At 40.2% G+C, this 22,328-nt stretch overlaps 1 protein-coding gene across 1 annotated transcript; it reads left to right on the top strand.

Moving 5' to 3' along the window:
* Positions 1-4,733: 4,733 nt before the first annotated feature.
* Positions 4,734-20,764, top strand: LOC124272009 (barrier-to-autointegration factor A-like). Its single transcript, XM_046707180.1, has 2 exons — positions 4,734-4,879; positions 20,407-20,764. Exons 1-2 carry the CDS (start codon positions 4,751-4,753, stop codon positions 20,500-20,502), a joined length of 225 nt encoding a protein of 74 aa, XP_046563136.1. The 5' UTR covers positions 4,734-4,750; the 3' UTR covers positions 20,503-20,764.
* Positions 20,765-22,328: the final 1,564 nt, after the last annotated feature.

Raw genomic sequence — 22,328 nt, 5'->3', positions numbered from 1 at the left:
CAGAACACGAAAACTGATACTCGCATCAACAGGGTTTAATGTATTAATATTTGAGAAATTACAGTTCATAATAAGTGGCTGCTGCTGAGGATTTGATGAATATTATTGCGTTCACTTGAAGAGTAAAGTTGCTGATGAGCTGATGAGGTTCAGAAAAATATGTGTCTTTACATAGTTCAGCTTACAGTCAGCTGGGTGACAACCAGGCAGCATGGAGGTCCAATACACACTGGCAAGCATGTGCTCCAAAATGCATGAGCTTTGGAGAGGTCATGATGTGACCTGTGAGCTTTGACATCACACATGAAGGTTAAGGCCACAGGGTAATGGAAATTTACTGGGCCACATTGTTTACACTTTTGACTGATAAGGATTTAAATGGAAATGAACTTTAGATTTTAATTAAGTGTTTTAATTATTGGACCACCATGGATAAAATACTTAAAACCAATTGTCACAACTTAGTAAACAATTTCATTTGAAAGAATTTGTACATTGAAATGTATGTAAAGAATTCTTGCATTTACAATATCATCTAGCACATACCACAAGTATATCTACAGAAATATCACACCAGTGAAATTCACTCTTTAGTATTCTAAATTCTTAAAGGGTATTTTAGATTAGATCGATGAATCACAATGGATCATTGTCCACGGATGATTAGCAATGCTTAGAATCATCATCAACAGACAGACACGTCTGAAATTACAATCCGTTCTCCCAACCACAATCTTCAAAAAGGTGGGGAACCTTGAACTTTTAATTTGATAGGAAGTTTAAGCGTTAACAAACTTTTCCCAAGACAGACATCTTATGAACGCACCTCCATATTTCTTTATCACCACCTCTAAAAGCACAGTAGCCCTGAACACGTGAATGGGGTGTCATTCTTGATTTTGACGGTTTTCACTGTAATCACTGTAGACCATTAATTTTGACAATCATCTTGAATCACACAGTTGTTAGTGTTTGTTTCCAGCAGGGTGTTTTTGTTTGAAAGTGAAAATCGTACACATGCAAAATGCACGTCAGACGCCAATCATCTTTCAAGAGCGATTACTGTACAAACAACTATGGTCAGAGGGACATTCATGATTATCACTGATACGATAATAGACTCCGATCTGTCACTTTTTCAATCGTAAATAAAATGAACTTGCCCCTACCCTTTATAAGAGCATATGGCCAGCAGCATATTTATGAGGAGCTACAACGAAAACACATATCTACCTTATCATCCAGCACATACCGTCATACCACAAGCATTATTACAGTACTATCACAGCACAGAAAATTCACTCTTTAGCATTCTAAAATTTTAAAGGGTATTATAGATTAGATTGATGAATCACAATGGATATCTTTTTCGGATGTTTAGCAATGCCTAGAATTCTTGTTTTAGTGGTTGTATGTTCCCAAAGTGCTTGAAAGATGATAATTATCCTCATGTTTTCCTCTACAAAGGTGTTTTCTGTTCACAGTCCTAGCAGAAAACAAAAAAACTACTGCAATATTGATGAGCTGAACATAAGGCACAATAATAGGATTCAGGGACTATAAGACAGAATCGCTCCATTGTCAAGGTGCAGGGCGACTAATGCTAAGTGTTGTATCTGATAATGTTTTACCCTTTAGGTATTCTGGTGTTAGAATAGGTCTCCAGTAATCCGAGCCATTTGATCAGCTGGTCAGACATGCTGACATGCTTCACTGTGGTATTATACCCCAACAGTGTGGATCAGCTGGATCAGCTGATCAGCTGGTCAGACATGCTGACATGGTTCACTGTGGTATCGTACCCCGACAATGTGGATCATTGCGACATGGTCCACTGTGATATCGTACCCCGACAGTGTTGATCAGCTGGTCAGACACGCTGACATGGTCCACTGTGATATCGTACCCCGACAGTGTGGGATCAGATGGCCAGGCACATTGACATGGTCCACTGTGACATTATACCCGACGAGTGTGGATCAGCTGGTCAGACCGACGCTGCCATGGTCCACTGTTGTATCGTACCCCGACAGTGTGGATCAGCTGGTCAGACATGCTGACATGGTTCACTGTGGTATCGTACCCCGACAATGTGGATCATTGCTGACATGGTTCACTGTGGTATCGTGCCCCGACAGTGTGGATCAGCTGGTCAGAACCATTGGCATGGTCCAGTGGTATTATTGTACCCCGACAATGTGGATCAGCTGGTCAGAACCATTGACATGGTCCACTGTGGTATGATTCCCCGACAGTGTGGATCAGCTGGTCAGACACGCTGACATTGTTCACTGTGGTACCGTACCCCGACAGTGTGGATCATTGCTGACATTGTTCACTGTGGTACCGTACCCCGACAGTGTGGATCATTGCTGACATGGTTCCCCGACAGTGTGGATCATTGCTGACATGGTACCCCGACAGTGTGGATCAGCTGGTCAGACACGCTGTCATGGTCCACTGTAATATCGTACCCCGACAGTTTGATCATTGCTGACATGGTTCACTGTGGTTCCATACCCGACAGTGTGGATCAGCTGGTCAGACACGCTGTCATGGTTCACTGTGATATCGTACCCCGACAGTGTGGATCAGCTGGTCAGACACGCTGACATGGTCCACTGTGATATCGTACCCCGACAGTGTGGATCAGCTGGTCAGACACGCTGACATGGTTCACTGTCGGGTTTTATATACCCCGACAGTGTGGATCATTGCTGACATGGTTCACTGTTGTATCGTACCCCGACAGTGTGGATCAGCTGGTCAGACATGCTGACATTGCCCACTGTGGTGGTATCGTATCCCGACAGTGTGGATCAGGTGGTAAGACATGCTGACATGGTCCACTGTGATATCGTATCCCGACAGTGTGGATCAGGTGGTCAGACACACTGACATGGTCCACTGTGATATCGTACCGCGACAGTGTGGATCAGCTGGTCAGACACACTGACATGGTCCACTGTGATATCATTACCCCGACAGTGTGGATCAGCTGGTCAGACATGCTGACATGGTCCACTGTGATATCGTATCCCGTCAGTGTGGATCAGCTGGTAAGACATGCTGACATGTTCCACTGTGATATCGTATCCTGACAGTGTGGATCTGGTGGACAGACACGCTGACATGGTCCACTGTGTTATCGTACCCCGACAGTGTGGATCAGGTGGTCAGACATGCTGACATGGTCCACTGTGATATCGTATCCCGACAGTGTGGATCAGCTGGTCAGACATGCTGACATGGCCCACTGTGATATCGTATCGCGACAGTGTGGATCTGGTGGTCAGCCACGCTGACATGGTCCACTATTGGTATCATAACCCGACAATATGGACCATTGCTGACAATATCAACCTCTGGTTTGTCTTACCCAAGACGTTCTATTTACTGGCCACAAAACGGTTATGGCCCGGAAAAGGAAATCTGGACTAAACCCCTCAATCTAGGTGTCGCTTTCTCGGGAACGGTCAGGCTACAGTGAACTTTGAATTTAGCGTTCCCAGAACTCTCAATATACAAGAAAAACAAAGAAATGTGAGTCGTCGTCTGATACCGTAGTCATGGTAGAAATTTAATAAATAAATAAATACGTTTAACACTAGCAAGTCATGGTGAAGCATACATATTATTTTCTAGCATGTGTGATAAAACATTGTGAATTATAACTGACATTTTATTTCGATGTACATTGAAAGCAAGTTTACACCAAACTGAAATTATTTACTTTTTAATAAATACAGGGATAGGAATTCGCCCAGTCTCTCCGTAGAGCATGTAGGATGGTGTAATCTTGTGTAGTTTTCAGGACAGATTTCATGAATAGCCTGTGAACATTTTCTAAAATATCTATATTTGAATGTCCCCACATCTTGCAACCACGTAACATGATTGGTAGGATCATGCAGCCAAAACACATTTACACAATAATAAGAATGATAAGAATGCGGAGATTTCTAGCCTTTGAAAATGTCATAGCACTAAATTCCAAAGCACGTAATTCGTTATTCACATTACATAGTTTATGATTTATGATACATATCAACTTCCCTCAGGTAGTTCACTATGAGAGGGGGTGAGAACAGATATCGGTGGTACATGAGTATAACAAAAGGAGTACATACAAAATGTACAACAAGCTGATGACTAAATGATACATCAATTAAAGTGTTTACAAACAATCTTAATGAACTTGTATACATTTAAAGAGTAGATATTTTCCTTGAAAAACGTTGACGGAACTTTGAGAAATTTGGCCAGGAACATTAAGATTCTTTTAACAATGATCATAATTATTTATATGAATTAATAAAACTATATAGTTAGGTAGGGTCACGTACGTGCTGAAACTTGAAACAATTGAAACTTCATCTCAGTTAAGAGGCTCACAGATCGAGTATTGGGGTCGCGCGCTAATCTGAAGTACGCTTAGCCGATGTTTTCATAACAATTCTCTATCGCGGCCCTTCTAGCACAACTTTGGTTTTCGCTTTACCGGGAATAGGGAATATTGAAATTTCGCTTTCCTGGGCCGACACTCACGAAACAAAGCATCAGCATTACTCGGAACAATAAAAAGATTGTTATTTTTTTCACTACTAGTTCATCGACAGTATGTATAGTATCAGATTTAACATGTCTTTTGGGGAAAAAACCCGAACATGACAATAAAACAAATGAGTATTATTTTACAGTGAAAGTCATCTGATAACAAGTCAGGATGTATCCTGTGGCATCTGGAGGGATGCCATCCTCGACAACTATGACACATCAGCACTTTGTGTCAGAGCCAATGGGATATAAGCTTGTGACTGAACTACCAGGGATAGGACCAGCTCTTGGACACAGACTCAGCGAGGCGGGGTTTCCAAGGGTGAGATTACACTTTACGATGTCTTACATTTCAGTAGACTGAAGAACCAAACAAAACTGACATTGATGTCCAAGATATTTTTATGGATTAAACTTCTTTTCAATTTCTCTCACGACGTTTCGAGACCATTCCAGGTCCCTTCATCAGGTGAACTGGCAGTTAGGACTATGACGTCGTCACTATGACGTCATAACTTAGTTATGACGTCACAGTGCAAGTGACATCACAGTACTCTAGGGAGAGTATTGTATAAGTGAGTTTGAAGAGTTATTTACTTAAGAATTGAATGTCAGTTTGTGTGTTGCACTGAAAAATGAACGATGTCAAATCGGTGTTCAAACTCGTGTGAACGAGCGAGTTTACGAGCGAGTTCACGCGAGAGTTTGAACAACGCTTTGACATCGTTCATTTTTCAGTGCAAAACTACAAACTGACATTCAATTCTTATAATTCACACTTTGAAGTTTACACATACGTTTTGCATCCACTTGTAGATGATCATTGTTTAGTGTGTTTTAATACCTGTAAAAATGTTGTAATGCCATTCGGTTCAAGAACGTTCGTATTGCAGCGATGTTTGTATACACAGCGATTTTTTTTTACACATGTATCCCAACGCTTGAAGAAATAGTTCTCAAAGTATTCGATCTTTAAAATATAACAACAAATTCGTTATGAGGTTTGAAACTGCTTTAATAAGTATAATCAATAACAGTATCAAACAGAAACAAATATCAGAAACAATAACAATACCATTTTAATAAACTGGCATTGTACCTTTTCACTTGTAAATACCTTGTTTGACCGCGTAATAATACACTGACCGACTTCGAAGTTGTGCCGCGTGGCGAATAGGAAACAGATCTTGTTGTATTCTATTTATTTGTGATTGTTTATTGTGAAATTTATTGAGCAGTTGTTAGACAGACCTCAGGGGCAGAAAACCGCCGGATGAACCCGCAAACTGCGAGACATTAAACTCTCGTAAAAGGAACAATGTTCGGCAATCCGTTTGGTAGTGACATTGCCAAACTTGGGGTGACTTGAAACAGGTTCGTTCGCGAAAATTGGTATCACCAATTATTAGGGGGTCCTTGAAACCGAAGCGAAAACGTTCACACATATGAACGGTGTTTACACACACACGTATGAACGATTAGAGGGTTCAAGAGTAATGAACCTTGAAATTTAGATCACATGACTGCTCTCAACCATTAAAACATTTATCTGTATCTGTAGGGATAAATATGTTTAAAGGCAAGAGTTATTGTGACACTCAAACAACAAACATAATCAGCATTAAACTGGTACTGCCGCAAATAAAATCTTGTGACATGAAAGACAGGCGTTTCGAGTTATTGCAACATTCAACAGAAGAACAATGTACCTGGCACATGCAAATAAGTCACAACACAAATGGCCGTTCACAAGCAAGGTCACATGGTCAGTAACAAGTAATGAGTGTGTCCGCCATGTGCATGGATGCAGATCTGGCTTCTTCACCTGATCGAGGCTAGTTGACGTCGTTGAAATTCAATAGGAGTTCCCGCAGCATTGTTGGAGAATTTGGATAATGTCAAAAATGTGGCTCCATTTCATCCCAGATGTGTCCATTGTGACAGACAAATGAGATGATATTGTCTGTCAAGGTAACACATTAACATTTTAAAATGTGACGGTGAAGAGAACCCTCCTCATCTCACATGCTACCCACAGCAAGCTTGGATCTCTGCTCCTCTGGAGACTTAAACGTCAATAGTCTGGCGTCAGAATTTACCATCTGCTATAGCAGGGCATCTTGCACAGGTAACGTAGACGTCATCAAACTGTTCTCGCAGATGTACCAATGTTGCCAGGCATGATGCAGACTGTAAAGGTTGCTGGCTAGAAACTGTGTTGGAGATGCATGGTTGGAATCCACTGTTCTTAATGTGGGGCTGTTACTGTGGCTGACCACTCCAGGGACGGTGTATATCTTGATTGTTGTGCTGAAAACATCATCACCATATGTGCCAAATGGTGTTTCCATTGACGTTGAAATGATGAGCAGCATCACGCTGCAAGGTCCCAGATGAAGCATACCTGTAGTCTTTACCTTCAAGGCGTAGCATGTTGACTTGTTCCAGAATGATGCACTTCTTAAAGACTTCACCGAGTGGAAATGATAAGCGTCGGATCGTCTGGCCTTTTAAAGTGAATATTGCTGGCCATTTCTTTTTTCAGAAATATATATATTTCTGTTGCTGTGAATTAATTATGTAGCATCAATGACTATTGATAAATATACGTGAGTAAGGATAAGTAAAGAATGATATTATTACTCATAATGGGTATGCATGCTAAACTGCAGCATGCTCTCTCTCAGTTGGTAGCACTAAAATCTGTTGATAATCTGTTACTTGAAAGCAACATTACACTCCTTTTCACCTCTCATCCCAAACAATTTACTGTTTATTGTTTTCCAGGCGCGCAATGTTTTTGGCCAGTTCCTGAAGTTGGACGACGATGAGACACGTTTCGTAAACTGGCTGAAGGGACACATGTTCTGCTGATGCCAAACAGGCGGGGAATGCTACATGGGTCTGAAAACCTGGGTGACAATCACATGTGATTATCACTTGCCTGCCCAGTCATATCATGCCACCCGTACTCGTGCACACTCTCGCTTTGTTCTTCTTAGCCCCAAGTTGCACAACACAATTCTCTTCTCTCAGGACATTTATTTGTGTGGTGACATGGTTTGTTTGGCCTGGACAAAGTTGCAGGAAAGGATGTTAATATGCTTGTCATGAATAACATTCATTATCAAAGTACAGCCTATGTATCCGTCTTGTTCGTTATGCTTTGGTCGGGTTAAACACACCATAACATTCATCACTTTAAAACAGCTTGGACCCAGACCTTACTTCAATAGTAGTTTATCTAATTTATGCTATTCAACGGGCCATTGGACATTTCACTTGGAAGAACCCTAATTCCTTAACATTTTTACATTAATAATAAAACTACCTTTTGCTCTCAGACTGCCATCTGGCACAGGTGACACATACTTGTTTGTTGGACTTTGTTTGAAAAGTTGTACATGACCTGACTGAGCAGTTATTAATCCCAAGGCAAGAAACTAGAGAAAAGCTTTCTATGGGAAAATGTAAGCTGAAATGCAATAATTGTTTGTGTCGTTATTAGCTAAAGCAAACCGATCTGACAAGTAGTCAGATCTGACATCTAGTCAATGTAAGTTTTTTTCATTTTACGTTGTGGCAATATTCAATAAATTCTTATCATTATATCTGTGTTGTTTTCACTGTATTTTGAGTACATGGAGAGAGAGTCAAGCATTCAAATGTGTCTTTTGTGGTTATATAACATCAGCATCTCAAGTAAATGTTCTGAAGCTGATACCTGTTGTCCTCTAGAAGATCCGGGTTAGGGTTTTCAGAAGCTTGTTAGGAGGCAACTTGTGGGATCATGTGGTCAGCTTTACTGACTGTGTTTATCCATGCCATTAGATGCCACTTGCACAGATCAATGCTCATGCTGCCAGCCATTCGTCAAGTGTTCATTTTACAGACTGACATCACAAACCTGTAATACTGATACAATTTCGGCCATTACAAATAAAAAACTACTGTTGTATAGATGTTTCCATGACAGTTTTGATGGATAATACATTTTATATTTATTAGGAAAATACTTTTTATATTTATTAGGATAACGAAGCTGTTATCCACTAAAAAATCAATTTTGTTTGTTTTCCAAATTGCCTTTCAATGACTTGGATGTGGCTCTTCATAAGATCAAGACCCTAACCCTAACCCTATATACGTCTTTCATAAGACAAAGCAGGGTATATGTTGCCATGTTGAGTTGTGTCCCTTTATGACCAGGATGTAAAGGTGTCTTCCCGCTCAGCCTGTCACACTGCACATTGAAAGAAAAGCAACTGCTTAGTCGAACATTCACTTGGATCCAGGAATCGCTGGTCCTGGGGTTGAAATCAAGATGTGCTCTGGTTATGATCCTTGGTCTCTCAGGATCATACACATACTCTGGGGTTCCAGGTGGTTCGCAACTTGTCTAACTGTCACATGGCATGAAGGTCTTAATTTTCATGTGACAAGATACGAATCAATGATTAATCGTTATGTTTGATACACACTGTTGGGACACACAGGTTTACCCCCATTAGTTAGACATCCCATTAGCTAGACATCCCAATTGTCAGACACCGGACTAGAGATTAATTAGGGCAACATCCATATATAAATGGGAATGTCCCAATTGGAGATTTCAACCAGTTAGTTGAACCTAAGGAAAACTGTTATTGTGTATAACTATCTTGGAGTTATTTTTGATAGAAAATGTTCGTTCAAATTATCTATACTACCGGCCAAAAGAAAGTATCCAGGAAGTTCCGGCGTATGGTAGAGGTGGTGTTATGGTGTGGGGAGGATTACTAGCATGTGGTGAACTGAAAACAAGGCTAGTCATCATTCGTGGCAACCTTACTGCACAGAGGTACAGGGATGACATTCTTCCATTCAGTCACCAACAGCCACGTGGCATTGTCTGATAATGCAAGACTTCACACCGCCCGACTGACAAGAGACTACCTGAACAACATGAACGTCCATGTCTTACCATGGCCAGCATGTTCACCAGACATGAACCCTATCCAGCATTTGTGGCACCACCTCGACAGACAGACTGGCCCAGTTGTCTGAGCTGTGGCAAGCTGTTAATAGAGTTGTCTCCTTTGGTCACATCAAACGCCAATGAGTATTGATTCCAAACCTGTCTCACCTGATTTGTATGTAGATTTGTCATCACTTGACCCAGACAGTCGATTCACCAAAGTGGAAATTGTTTCAGACCTGCTTCCCCGCACACTGTAGTCCATGAAGACAATTGTTACAGACTAAGCAAAGAATATTTATGCATGGACTGATGGTTAATAACTAGACATGTCTATGTTAAGAATCTCCCTGTAAGAAAGTGAGACTATGGGAGACTACTCTTCATATTAATTTTGTCCTGTAGCCTCACCAAACCACATGAAGCGCCATACAATCTCCGTCGTCTCGGCTGTAGTTGGAACTGACGTCTTGAAGCTGCATGTGCAAAACAAAACCGTCGAGAATTCACAGATCAAAGGAACATTGGTACTAGAAAGTGCACGATGTGATGTAACAGTTAGGTATTCACCTGGACCTGCTCACAGGACGAAACTCGGTCCATGCCTGCAGCAAATGATAGCAAGTAGTCAATGTGAATTAATAAATGCCCAATTCCTCACAGTTGATGAAAACCCTACATAAAATCCATTTCACATTTTTATTCACACAAATTAATTATTCTCAATTTGCCTGCCCAATTCCTATTTGTAATTAGTTTTGAATCCTAGAAAAGCTCAGCTGACAACAGAGCTGGGTAACTTTGTAAGAGCCAGTCTGACTGGAGACAGTCAGTCAATATGTAAGATCATTTAAGAGCGATTTATCACTTTCGATTAGTTGGATTGTTAGTAAACTACAATTAATTTGTCTGGTAACATCATTCTTTTTGTGACTGAAGGTTATTAGGCAGCGTAAAAATTGAAACTACTGATCCGACATGAAGCACAACCTGCAAGGGCCTCATGACAGGTGCAAATCTCCAACACTGAGCACAAGCTTGTTGGGTGGTAAATGGTAGGGCTGCGCCATATAACCGGTTTACCGGTATTTACCAGTTCAGACATGAAAACGATACGTATTGCGATACGCTGATCGAAACCGGTATTTTGACATGCATTCGGAAAACTTCGTAACACTCCGGAAATCTTCGGATAGGTCCGTTTTTCACACGGAGCTATTTTTTTTAGCGTAGAGAAACTGTATCAAACTAGTAACCACTGTGTTGATGTTAAATTGTTCTTTTACTTGTTTCATTTGTGCCAAATATTATTTCCATTTTTATTTTGTCACGATTACAAGTTTATATTAAAGTTTAATCAAGCATAGTGTTTATGTTGTGTATGTGCTTTATAAATCAAGCCGCCATATAGCTGGGATATTGCTGAGTGCGGCGTAAAACTAAACTCACTCACTAACTCACTATAAATCAAGCATTAACTCGAACATAAGTAGTTTTGTTTTAAAACATTCTTGCAACATATCGCAATATATGCTTTCGGATCGCAATATATCGCAATATGAAAATTCTCTGCAATACCCACCCCTAGGAAATGGTGTATTTGTTTTAGAGCTGTAAATCTCATCCAACAGCCACCGCTATCGTCTTGCTCTTTTTAAATGGCATCATACAAAGGCGGGTTGGAAATAATCAAGTCGGGAACACACAACATACTGATTAATATTATGAGCAACGATCAACTTCGCCAAGTCGACCTCTTACCCAAACAAAGCGATCTCAGCGTTATGGCGATCCCAGCTCCCGTAGTTACATTCGTCAACACTCGCCCGTTGCCGTAACGGTTCAGGGCTCATAACGCCGACCTTTCGACCAAACTTTACGGTTGAGTGAAATATAAAGGTCGACGTCCTGAGACTAGTTTCATTTTGCCAATTAATAATGGATTACGAGGACAATGCAGGATCCGTAACCTCCACCAAGATCGCTATTCGGCTTGTCCCGGAATAACAGGAGTGGGTGACGAATGCCATGGTTTAACATCGATGGTAGTGCTAAGGTGTGTCTGTAGAACGGGTCCCGAAGATGGGACTGGAACATATTCTAACGTCCCAAAGGGCAAAGGGCATTTCATATGTCCATGATATTTGCTGGTTCCCAATTTTACTGTAAACATATGTAGATTATATTTCTCTGTGCTGTGTGAGAATTTGCAAAATATACACCCAGCGATGAAAAGATTATTTAAAATCAGACTTAATATTTCTACTAGAATATTACCCAGACCATATCCTGTCTTTTACGCATCAGCTGAACTTATACAAAACTTGTCTAAGTATACATTACAATAGTTTACTGTGGGGAGTCTAGCAGGCTCGCTGACTTAGTTGACACTTGTCATCGTATCCCAGTTGCGTAGAACGATGCTCATGATGTTGATCACTGGATTGTCTGGTCAAGGCACGTTTATTTACTGACCGCAATATAGCTGGAGTATTGCTGAGTGCGGCGTAAACAACAGCTACAAAAATATATATATAAAAACATCTTATGGTAATTATCTTGGTGCACCTGACGACCTGGGACGTGATGCTGTAAAATAATAATTTTGATAGACAGAATCTGAGATTTAAACAAGATCCTGTACATTGCAATTTGGCAGACTGTTAGCCAGACCGCCTTTGAGCGCCAAGTTGAAAGTTCTTTGGGATTCGTTTTTGTACACGTTTATAGGATTCAGGATGTTTGGGCTTGGATTTCACCACTCATATTCATATTCATATTCAGAGTAAATAACAGGCAGAAAACCCCAATTAAATATGAATTCCGTACAAATATAGCTTGCATAAGTTTCCGGTGTGTCGTCCACAGTGTATACATTATTCCTGTCAATGCAAAGTATTCAAAGGCAAATATAGAAATAAAAAACTGTACTCGACAAAGCACATGAAAATCTGACAATCGAGATCGGCGAGCAGAACGAACAAAGGGACACAACTCTGCTTGCTCTATGTGAAGATGTCTTGGCGACCTTTGCACAGACAACCTATAAGTGGTCCTTACGAATATAATCGTAAAACCTTCTATTTTATTATATCAATATAGTGATAATAATGATTTATGATGTCACGAAATAAGTATCGATATCATTAAATATTGATTATCAGAAATTTGATTTTTGTGATATATAATCATCTTGACAAAACGTTCAAATGTATGTATCGATTTGGTGATATCAATAGATCATCTTCCTTAACACTGCATGGTATATCAACACAATGTTATGTTTAATAGTAAATAGCAAACCGTCGTTATATTTATTACATATGATCCACACACACGAGACAGGCGATAATATTGGTGGTTGTTAACTTATTTACTGTATGTATCAAGATGCGAATCATTGATATCACACATTCGAATTAGACACCATTAGGTACATAATAATGTTTAATGTTGTGAGTTTGGCTACGTTTCGTTGAATTTTTGCCTGAGAATATCAAAGATTCCGATTTGTTTAAACCAGTATTAAAAACACTCACACAAAGGCAAGCTTCTCCATAGTTTTTACTTATGTTATAGTGGCTATTGCAACGGAATGACGTGTTATTACACAACATAATAATACCTCTTTAAAAGTACTACAGAGGTCCTCCATGATAATATATCGACACTACTGCAAACAGTGTGGACATCCTACAGCTACTTGTAGATGAGCAGAGACAGATTCTCAATCACTATTGCATGAGTCTAGAACTAAAATGAAAGGTATGAAATGGTTTCCAACGTTAAAGCTTACATATATCAAGTAAAGATGGGCTCTGGCATTTTCAACCTTTCTTTAATGGTCTGTTCTTCCTTCAACAAACAATCAAATAATTGTGAAGTCACATTGGGTCCTCAATAAACTATGGGTGGATGATAATGGTACCAAAAGCCAGTTGGTACTCGTTGCTGATGAACCACAGTGTGTGCTGTTTCAGGGTTGGGTTAGCAGCCACTGACCTTTCTAATTATGCATTCAGAATCCGCATAGATTACATATGGCACTCTAAGCTGTTTACATATACTTTTAAATCTAAGCTATTTTTTCGTCTTCTCATTTTGTATCAGAATGATTTGCACCTTAACTTTGTGATCTTCTAACAAGCCCTGGCTACAAAACAATGGAAACTCCGTTTTACAGTCAATAGTTTGATGGCCATGTTTGGTTCCATCCCCATTGAGTCTACTGAAAATTATAATGGGACAATGGTGCATTTTTTTCCTGGCTGAGGAAGCAAGTCTACTGCTTTTCAAACTTAATAGAGACTGATATATGGTGAAAACTCTCCATCATCCTCATAGCCAAATACATGAACAGAAATGCCGTCCCAGGCATGACCTCTCAATTCTGAAATTTGAGATAGAGGAACAGGCAAGGACAAAACCTTCGAAGCTGAGCTGAGACTCATATAGATAATATATTTGCTAACCTTACCAGCATTGGAGGATCAAGGGGTGGGGGTGGAGGTGTGTGTTTCCCAGGGTCCCCAATTTAATAATTTAAGACCACGTTGTTTTCAGGGGTGGGGCCGAACCCCCGAACCCTGGGGACCTTCTTCTCCACCCCACCCCTCCCCCTTTTTGAAAATAACTTAAGACCACGTTGAAGATTTGTTTTGCGTTGGTGTTGCCAAATACCTGGATCCGCCCATGACCAGGATGATTTTCTATCTTCTGGATGCAAGGCACCCTGCACAGACCAAAGCATTTCTGATATTCATTTTGGAATTTAGTTTTTGTCTTCAGATATTTAGGGAGTTTTATGTAGGAATTTGCTTCCAAAGGGACGTATTCAGATGCGTTGACTTCTGTATGAATACTTTGATCTAGCAGCCACCCCACTTCCTTCGTCCTGAAACTCCTCAGCAGATGTGTACAAGTTTTGGTAGGCATCTGCCAACAGCTATTCAGTTTCAGAAATGTTAATTCGTGGTCCTAAAGTTAGTAGTTTTAAGGACTGGCTCAGCTTAAATAGTCTCATTATTGTCATCATGCTTGATGTACTTCAGCTTTAACGCTAGAAACCATTTCATATCTTTTATTTTGGTTAATTGTCAGAAGTGGTCCAGTTCTCCAGTTCGGTGGGTGTCTTCACATTGTTCAGAAATTCTTGTGTGTTTTCATTCTAAATAAAATAACACGGAAAAAATATAGACAATATTTAAATGGGGAATATTCACAACAGAATGCTACTACAGAGGTCCTCCATGATAATCTTAAAAGATAACTGATAATTGTCAAGAATGTTCTATTCTAAAAGTTTGTTTCAGAATCTAAGGCACAGTTTGGTATTTTAGAAGCGTAAAATTATGCAATGATGTTTTTATGCAGTAGGTTCATCACGCGTACATTATATGATATATGAAAATATGTGCACACATACACTTAAGCTATACCGAGTGACTTTCGGGTTTGCATGGTGTTCTGAAATATATCGACACTACTGCAAACAGTGTGGACATCCTACAGCTACTTGTAGATGAGCAGAGACAGATTCTCAATCACTATTGCATGAGTCTAGAACTAAAATGAAAGGTATGAAATGGTTTCCAACGTTAAAGCTTACATATATCAAGTAAGATGGGCTCTGGCATTTTCAACCTTTCTTTTCAATGGTCTGTTCTTCCTTCAACAAACAATCAAATAATTGTGAAGTCACATTAGGTCCTCAATAAACTATAGGTGGATGATAATAGTACCAAAAGCCAGTTGGTACTCGTTGCTGATGAACCACAGTGTGTGCTGTTTCAGGACTGGGTTAGCGGCCACTGACCTTTCTAGTTATGCATTCGAAATCCGCATAGATTACATATGGCACTCTAAGCTGTTTACATGTACTTTTAAATCTAAGCCATTTTTCATCTTCTCATTTTGTATCAGAATGATTTGCACCTTAACCTTGTGATCTTCTAAGAAGCCCTGGCTACAAAAACAATGGAAACTCCGTCTACAGTCAATAGTTTGATGGCCATGTTTGGTTCTATCCCCCATTGAGTCTACTGAAAATTATAATGGGACAATAGTGCATTTTTTTCCTGGCTGAGAAGCAAGTCTACTGCTTTTCAAACTTAATAGAACTGATATGTAGTGAAAACTCTCCATCATCCTCATAGCCAAATACATGAACAGAAATGCCGTCCCAGGCATGACCTCTCAATTCTGAAATTTGAGATAGAGGAACAGGCAGGACAAAACCTTCGAAGCTGAGCTGAGACTCATATAGATAATATATTTGCTAACCTTACCAGCATTGGAGGATCAAGGGGTGGGGGTGGAGGTGTGTGTTTCCCAGGGTCCCCAATTTAATAATTTAAGACCACGTTGTTTTCAGGGTGGGGGCCGAACCCCGAACCCTGGGGACCTTCTTCTCCACCCCACCCCCCTCCCCTTTTTGAAAATAACTTAAGACCACGTTGAAGATTTGTTTTGCGTTGGTGTTGCCAAATACCTGGATCCGCCCATGACCAGGATGATTTTTCTATCTTCTGGATGCAAGGCACCCTGCACAGACCAAAGCATTTCTGATATTCATTTTGGAATTTAGTTTTGTCTTCAGATATTTGGGGAGTTTTATGTAGGAATTTGCTTCCAAAGGGACGTATTCAGATGCGTTGACTTCTGTATGAATACTTTGATCTAGCAGCCACCCACTTCCTTCGTCCTGAAACTCCTCAGCAGATGTGTACAAGTTTTGGTAGGCATCTGCCAACAGCTGTTCAGTTTCAGAAATGTTAATTCGTGGTCCTAAAGTTAGTAGTTTTAAGGACTGGCTCAGCTTAAATAGTCTCATTATTGTCATCATGCTTGATGTACTTCCCCAGCTTTAACGCTAGAAACCATTTCATATCTTTTATTTTGGTTAATTGTCAGAAGTGGTCCAGTTCTCCAGTTCGGTGGGTGTCTTCACATTATTCAGAAATTCTTGTGTGTTTCATTCTAAATAAAATAACACGGAAAAAAATATAGACAATATTTAAATGGGGAATATTCACAACAGAATGCTCATCAATAAATACGTCATTGACATTTAAAACATTTAGAAACTATCATATAAAATAAACGAACGTAAAATACTTCATGTTTTACCTCAAACGTAAAATAACGTTATTTTTCCTAATTTAATCTATTTACTTACTTGTAGATATAAATAAATATATGTATACTTAAATTGTGATCAGTTACCTTAATACTAGTAAAATGCAGCGGAAGGTTGAGAGGAGATGGGGAAAAGTAACTCTCTGTTGACACAAAAGTTCTTCTCGGCTGCTGGCGTGAAACAAGAATGATTTGAATCGAACGGGCTTCCTCGTCATTATGTAGGGTTGACAATGGATGCGTTCATTCCAAGCAGACAGTACTGGATGTATGGAGAATGCACTGATGTGAATCGCATTTCAATGAAAAGGGGAGGCAGGTGTGACTGTATTCAACATATAAAGACGAGACTATCATGAAACAGGTGGAGTCACCCTTACATCATAAAGAACTTCTCTGACCAGTCTTGTTCAAACTTTGATCGAACTTGTTCGAACGTGTTTATTCCTACTGAAAGTTATATTGACCATATCTGCACTGTAGTAAAATCCCTCAGGATTGTTTACATAACCGATTGTCTTCAGTATGTTGCTAAGACTCACCTCAGCCCACACCCACCCCTACCACCCCCTCATGTCATGCCTGAGATATCTAGTGTCAATTTATTCCATCTTGCGCTTGCGCAATAAATTCGTTAGTTACCCAAGCACCCGGAAGCGTGTAATTTCACGTCTTTGCACCAACAAACCAAGTAAAAGGTAAGATATGATGCTACGATAGTAAACAATCAGTTAGTGCAACTAACATGTAGTTTCCAGAAAGTCCGGTTAAATTAGTGCTCAAAGATACATAATGTCCTTTTTCTTTCAACGATTTGACAAAATAATATGGCATGATCGCAGGCTCGTCATTTTCGCAGTAGTCCGGAAGCCAGTCAAATTGTATTGTTTTGCAACATCACCACCCACTGATAATTTAACAACCTAACAAATCTCGAGTCCGGTGATTATTCCCTTGTTTACCTGCAGTGTTGCGCATTTCTCTCCTAAACTTTAATAGAATCCGATCACTCGATCATACCGATCTCTCATTCACTATGTGCAAAACGTCAACAGACATGCTAGGCGAATAATGCGATACAATTTTGATAAATCTTCTTGGTATTACAAAGATTCAAATGAATAGTATTATATCAAAATCATTCAGGGCGGAATTTTTAGTGAATGGCAATGTGAGCCCAACTCCGGGTTGTCCCTTGATCAAAGAGCTCTAAATACACTGTATGACGCTTTTCTATCTGTTATTATATTGCCTGGGACAGACTAAAATCCTCAACAGGCCAACACGTCTGGAAATAACAGTCCTTACAGTTCTTGATTTTACGGTTTCTGCTGCCAATCACTGTAGACCATTAATTTTGACAATCATCTTGAATCACAGAGTTGTTAGTGTTTGTTTCCAGCCGGGTGTTTTGTTTGAAAGTGAAAATCGTACACATGCAAACTGCACGTCGGCGCCAATCATCTTTCAAGACTGATTACTGTACAAACAAACTATGGTCAGAGGGAACATTCATTATTATCTCTGATAAGATAATAGACTCCGATCTGTCACCTTTTTCAATCGTAAAATAAAATGAACTTGCCCTACCCTTTTAAGAGAGCATATGGCCAGCAGCATATTTATGAGGAGCTACAACGAAAACACATATCTACCTTATCATCCAGCACATACCGTCATACCACAAGCATTATTACAGTACTATCCAGCACAGAAAATTCACTCTTTGGCATTCTAAATTTTACAGGGTATTATAGATTAGATTGATGAATCACAATGGATATGTTTTACGGATGTTTAGCAAATGCCTAGAATTTGATATTCTTGTTTTAGTGGTGGTATGTTCCCAAAAGTGCTTGAAAGATGATAATTATCCTTATGTTTTCCTCTACAAAAGGTTGTTTTGTGTTCACAGTCCTAGTAGAAAACAAAAACTACTGCATTATTGATGGGCTGAACATAAGGCAGAATAATAGGATTCAGGGACTATGAGACAGACTCGCTCCATTGTCAAGGTGCAGGGCGACTGATGCTAAGTGTTGTATCTGATAATGTTTTACCCTTTAGGTATTCTGGTGTTAGAATAGGTCTCCAGAAATCCGAGCTATTTGTAGAAGTAAGAGGGACTTCTTGGATCAGCTGGTCAGGCACGCTGACATGGTTCACTGTGGTATCGTACCCCGACAGTGTGGATCAGCTGGTCAGGCACATTTACATGGTCCACCGTGGTATCACACCCGGGCAGTGTGGATCAGCTGGTCAGACATGGTTTCACTTACGGTTTACTGTGGTATCGCACCCAGCTGGTCAGGGCAACAGTGTGGATCAGCTGGTCAGACATTGTTCACTGTGGTATCACACCCCGACAGTGTGGGTCAGCTGGTCAGACATGGTTCACTGTGGTATCACACCCCGATAGTGTGGATCATTGCTCACAATATCAATCACGGGTTTGTCTGATCAGCGAGACGTTCTGGGGATACACCCGGCTTACTGGCCACAAAACAAAGCATCAGCATTACTCGGAACACTAAAGATATTGGGTTTTACTAGTTCATCACTAGCAGGAATTATAACATGAAGGTTATCATTCACTTTTTAAGAAGGAATGACAATAAAACAAATACTTGTTGTTTTCCAGTAAAAGTAATCTGCTAACGAGTCAGGATGTCGTCCACATCTCAAAAACACCGGAACTTCGTGTCAGAGCCAATGGGACTAAAGCGTGTGACTGAACTACCTGGAATAGGACCTGTTCTTGGCGGAAGACTCAGTGGGGCAGGGTTTGATAAGGTGAGATTACGCTATGTCTTACATTTCAGTAGACTGAAGAATGAGATTAAAAATATGTCTGTATCTGTAGAGATAAATACTCAAAGGCAAGAGTTACCGTGACACACAAACTAAAGACATTATCAGCATTAAACTTTTACTGCCGCAAATGAAATATCTTATGACATAAAAGACAAATGTGTCAAGTTATGGTAACATTCACCAGTTCGTTAGGACAGTGTACCTGGCACATGCAAATAAGCCACAACACAAAAGGGGGTTTCACAAGCAAGGTCACGTGGTCAGTAATGAGTGTGTCCACCTTGATGCAGGCCTGGCTTCACAGAGACCACTTGATGTCCCTGAAATATATGAGCTCCTGCAGCATTGTTGGAGGATTCCGATAAAGTCACAAATGTCGCTCCATTCCATGCCAGATGTGTCCATTGGGTGACAAATGAGGTGATCTTATCAGCCAGGGTAACACATTACTATTAACAATTTGGTGCACTTCGAACAACAGCTTGATTGGTTTCTTTGACCTCTTAACACTCTCTTTCTCTGGTTCAAATACAAAATTTCGTGTACAAGAGTATCAAAAAAGCCCATGTCACAATTGCATACATTTACGATGGCTACCTACGTAGACCTACAGGTACAGTTAATACAGTTAATTCTAGGTATGAACTAGGTTCAAATTTCTGTCTGTTTAGTATCTAGGTAGTCGAAGTCATCTTGATCATGTTCAACATTTCTGTTGCAGTGAATTAGGTAGTATCAATGACGTTTGACAAGTATAAGTGAGGATAGTGAAAGGTTATATGTTTATTCATGAGGGTCTGCAAGCTAAACTGCAGCATGCTCTCTCTCAGTTGGTAGAACTAAAACAACTGGCTTAGTGTTGATAATCTGTTACTTGAAAGCAACATTACACTCCTTTTCACCTCTCACCTCCAACAATTCATTGTTTATTGTTTTTTTAGGCGTACGTTGTTCTTGGCCAGTTTCTGGTGTTGAAGAAAGATGAGGAGCATTTCGTAGACTGGCTGAAGGAGACATGTAAAGCTAATTCCAAGTAAGCTGGGGACTGCTATACATGTCTGAAGACCTGGTGTGATTCTTTCTTGTGAGGTGCCTGCCCTGTCACATCATGCTTCTGTCCACATGTACTCGTGCATACTCTTACTTTGGGCTTCCTTGGTCCAAGCTGCACAACTCAATCCTCTTTGTTAGAATGTTTTTTGCGTGGTGACATGGGCTACAGCTGACATCCTATACCGGCAACCTGACACAGTTAAACAGTTTTACAAAGCAATAAACTCTATGGACCTTAGAGCTCAAGAACATATATAATTCAGGCTTGTGATGTGATTCGTTTGTCCTGGACAACATTTGCAGGAATGGGTTATTTTAAGTTGTCAATATGTTTGTTATGGATAACATTCATTTTCAATGTACGGGGTGTTGAATGATCTCAGACTTGAAGTTGATGAGGGGAATCTAGCATTACTCGTCTTGCTGGACCTTAGCGCAGCGTTCGACACGATAGACCATAGCGTAATGATTTCCCGCAGTTACGTGGACTTTAGAATCCAGTGAGTGGCACTGAGTTGGTTTAGGTCCTACCTCAATGATAGGTATCAGTCAGTGCTTGTGGATGGCTGTCTATCAGAACCCGTCCCACTTACATGTGGCGTGCCACAAGGGCCTTGGGCCGATCCTTTGTACGCTGTATACAAGACAGCTTGGTAATCTAATTGACAGACACCGGATGGGACGTCACCACTATGCCGACGACTCACAACCATTTCACCCTAAACCGTCAGAGGCTGCTGAAGCTCTGGAACTAACATCTTTCTGTTCCCAGGACATTAAGTCCTGGATGTTGAGAAACAAACTCAAATTCAACGATGACGAAACGGAGGTGCCTCATAGTTGGACCCAAGCTGAAGCGGTCCAAAGTTGATATCACTTCCGTACCTATTGGGAGTTGTCTCATCATGGTAGCAGAGGTAGTTAAAGATCTACGTGTCCATCTTGATTCTGAGTTATCCTTGGAGAACCACGTCAACAACTTAAACAGGAACTGCTTCATCCAGCTTAGAAACATTGGAAATATATAAGATAGTATCTCAAAAAACAGTCGGCAATCATCCTTGTTCTGTCAATAGTCATTTCCAAGATAGACTACTGCAACAGCCTACTTTGGGGGCTCCTCAGACAACAATCAATAAGCTCCAGAAAGTAAAAAATACTGCCGCAAGAATTGTGACTCTTACGCGAAAATATGACTATATAACTCCTATTTTCCAAAGTCTTCATTGGCTTCCAGTGAAAGAAGGTATTTCCTACAAAGCCCTGTGCCTTGCGTATAAATGCATTGCTAGTGACGCACCTGATTACCTGTGTGAGCTACTTGCAGACCACTGAGAACTCTCAGATCTCAAGCACAACATCCCCTCGGTGTCCTGAAAACTAAGACTGCAAGCTATGGGCATCGCTCTTTCTCTTCCTTTGGCAGCCATAGAATGGAATCAACTTCCTATTGAAATAAGACTTGCTCCAACATTCAAATCGTTCAAAACATTTCTGAAGATCCATCTGTTTAAAAGAGTTTTCCTTCACTAGACTTTAACTGTGCGCTTCGAGCATGCATTAAGTGTGGAGTATTAGCACTATATAAATGCACCATTGTTATTACAGCCTTTGTAGCCGTCTTGTTTGTTATGCTTTGCTTGGTTTAAAAACACCATCAGGCAGACATTCGTCACTTTAAAACAGCCTTGGACCCGGAGCTATATGAAATAGTAGGTTATAGAATTTATGGTATTCAAGGGACGATTACACATTTCACCTGTAACCTTTTATGGAAGAACCCCAATTTCTTAACATTTTACGTAAAAAT

Source organism: Haliotis rubra, unplaced genomic scaffold (assembly GCF_003918875.1).
Source record: "Haliotis rubra isolate DU_JTF1 unplaced genomic scaffold, ASM391887v1 Scf1652, whole genome shotgun sequence".
Lineage (NCBI taxonomy): Eukaryota > Metazoa > Mollusca > Gastropoda > Lepetellida > Haliotidae > Haliotis > Haliotis rubra.
The sequence above is the reverse complement of the archived record's forward strand: the minus strand, read 5'-3'. Positions and strand labels throughout refer to the sequence as shown.

Coding starts and splice junctions, on each gene's coding strand:
- LOC124272009 (XM_046707180.1), top strand. CDS start 4,751: ATGCCATCCTCGACAACTATGACACATCAGCACTTTGTGTCAGAGCCA. Junction 4,880..20,406: donor GCGAGGCGGGGTTTCCAAGG/GTGAGATTACAC, acceptor TTGTTTTTTTAG/GCGTACGTTGTTCTTGGCCA.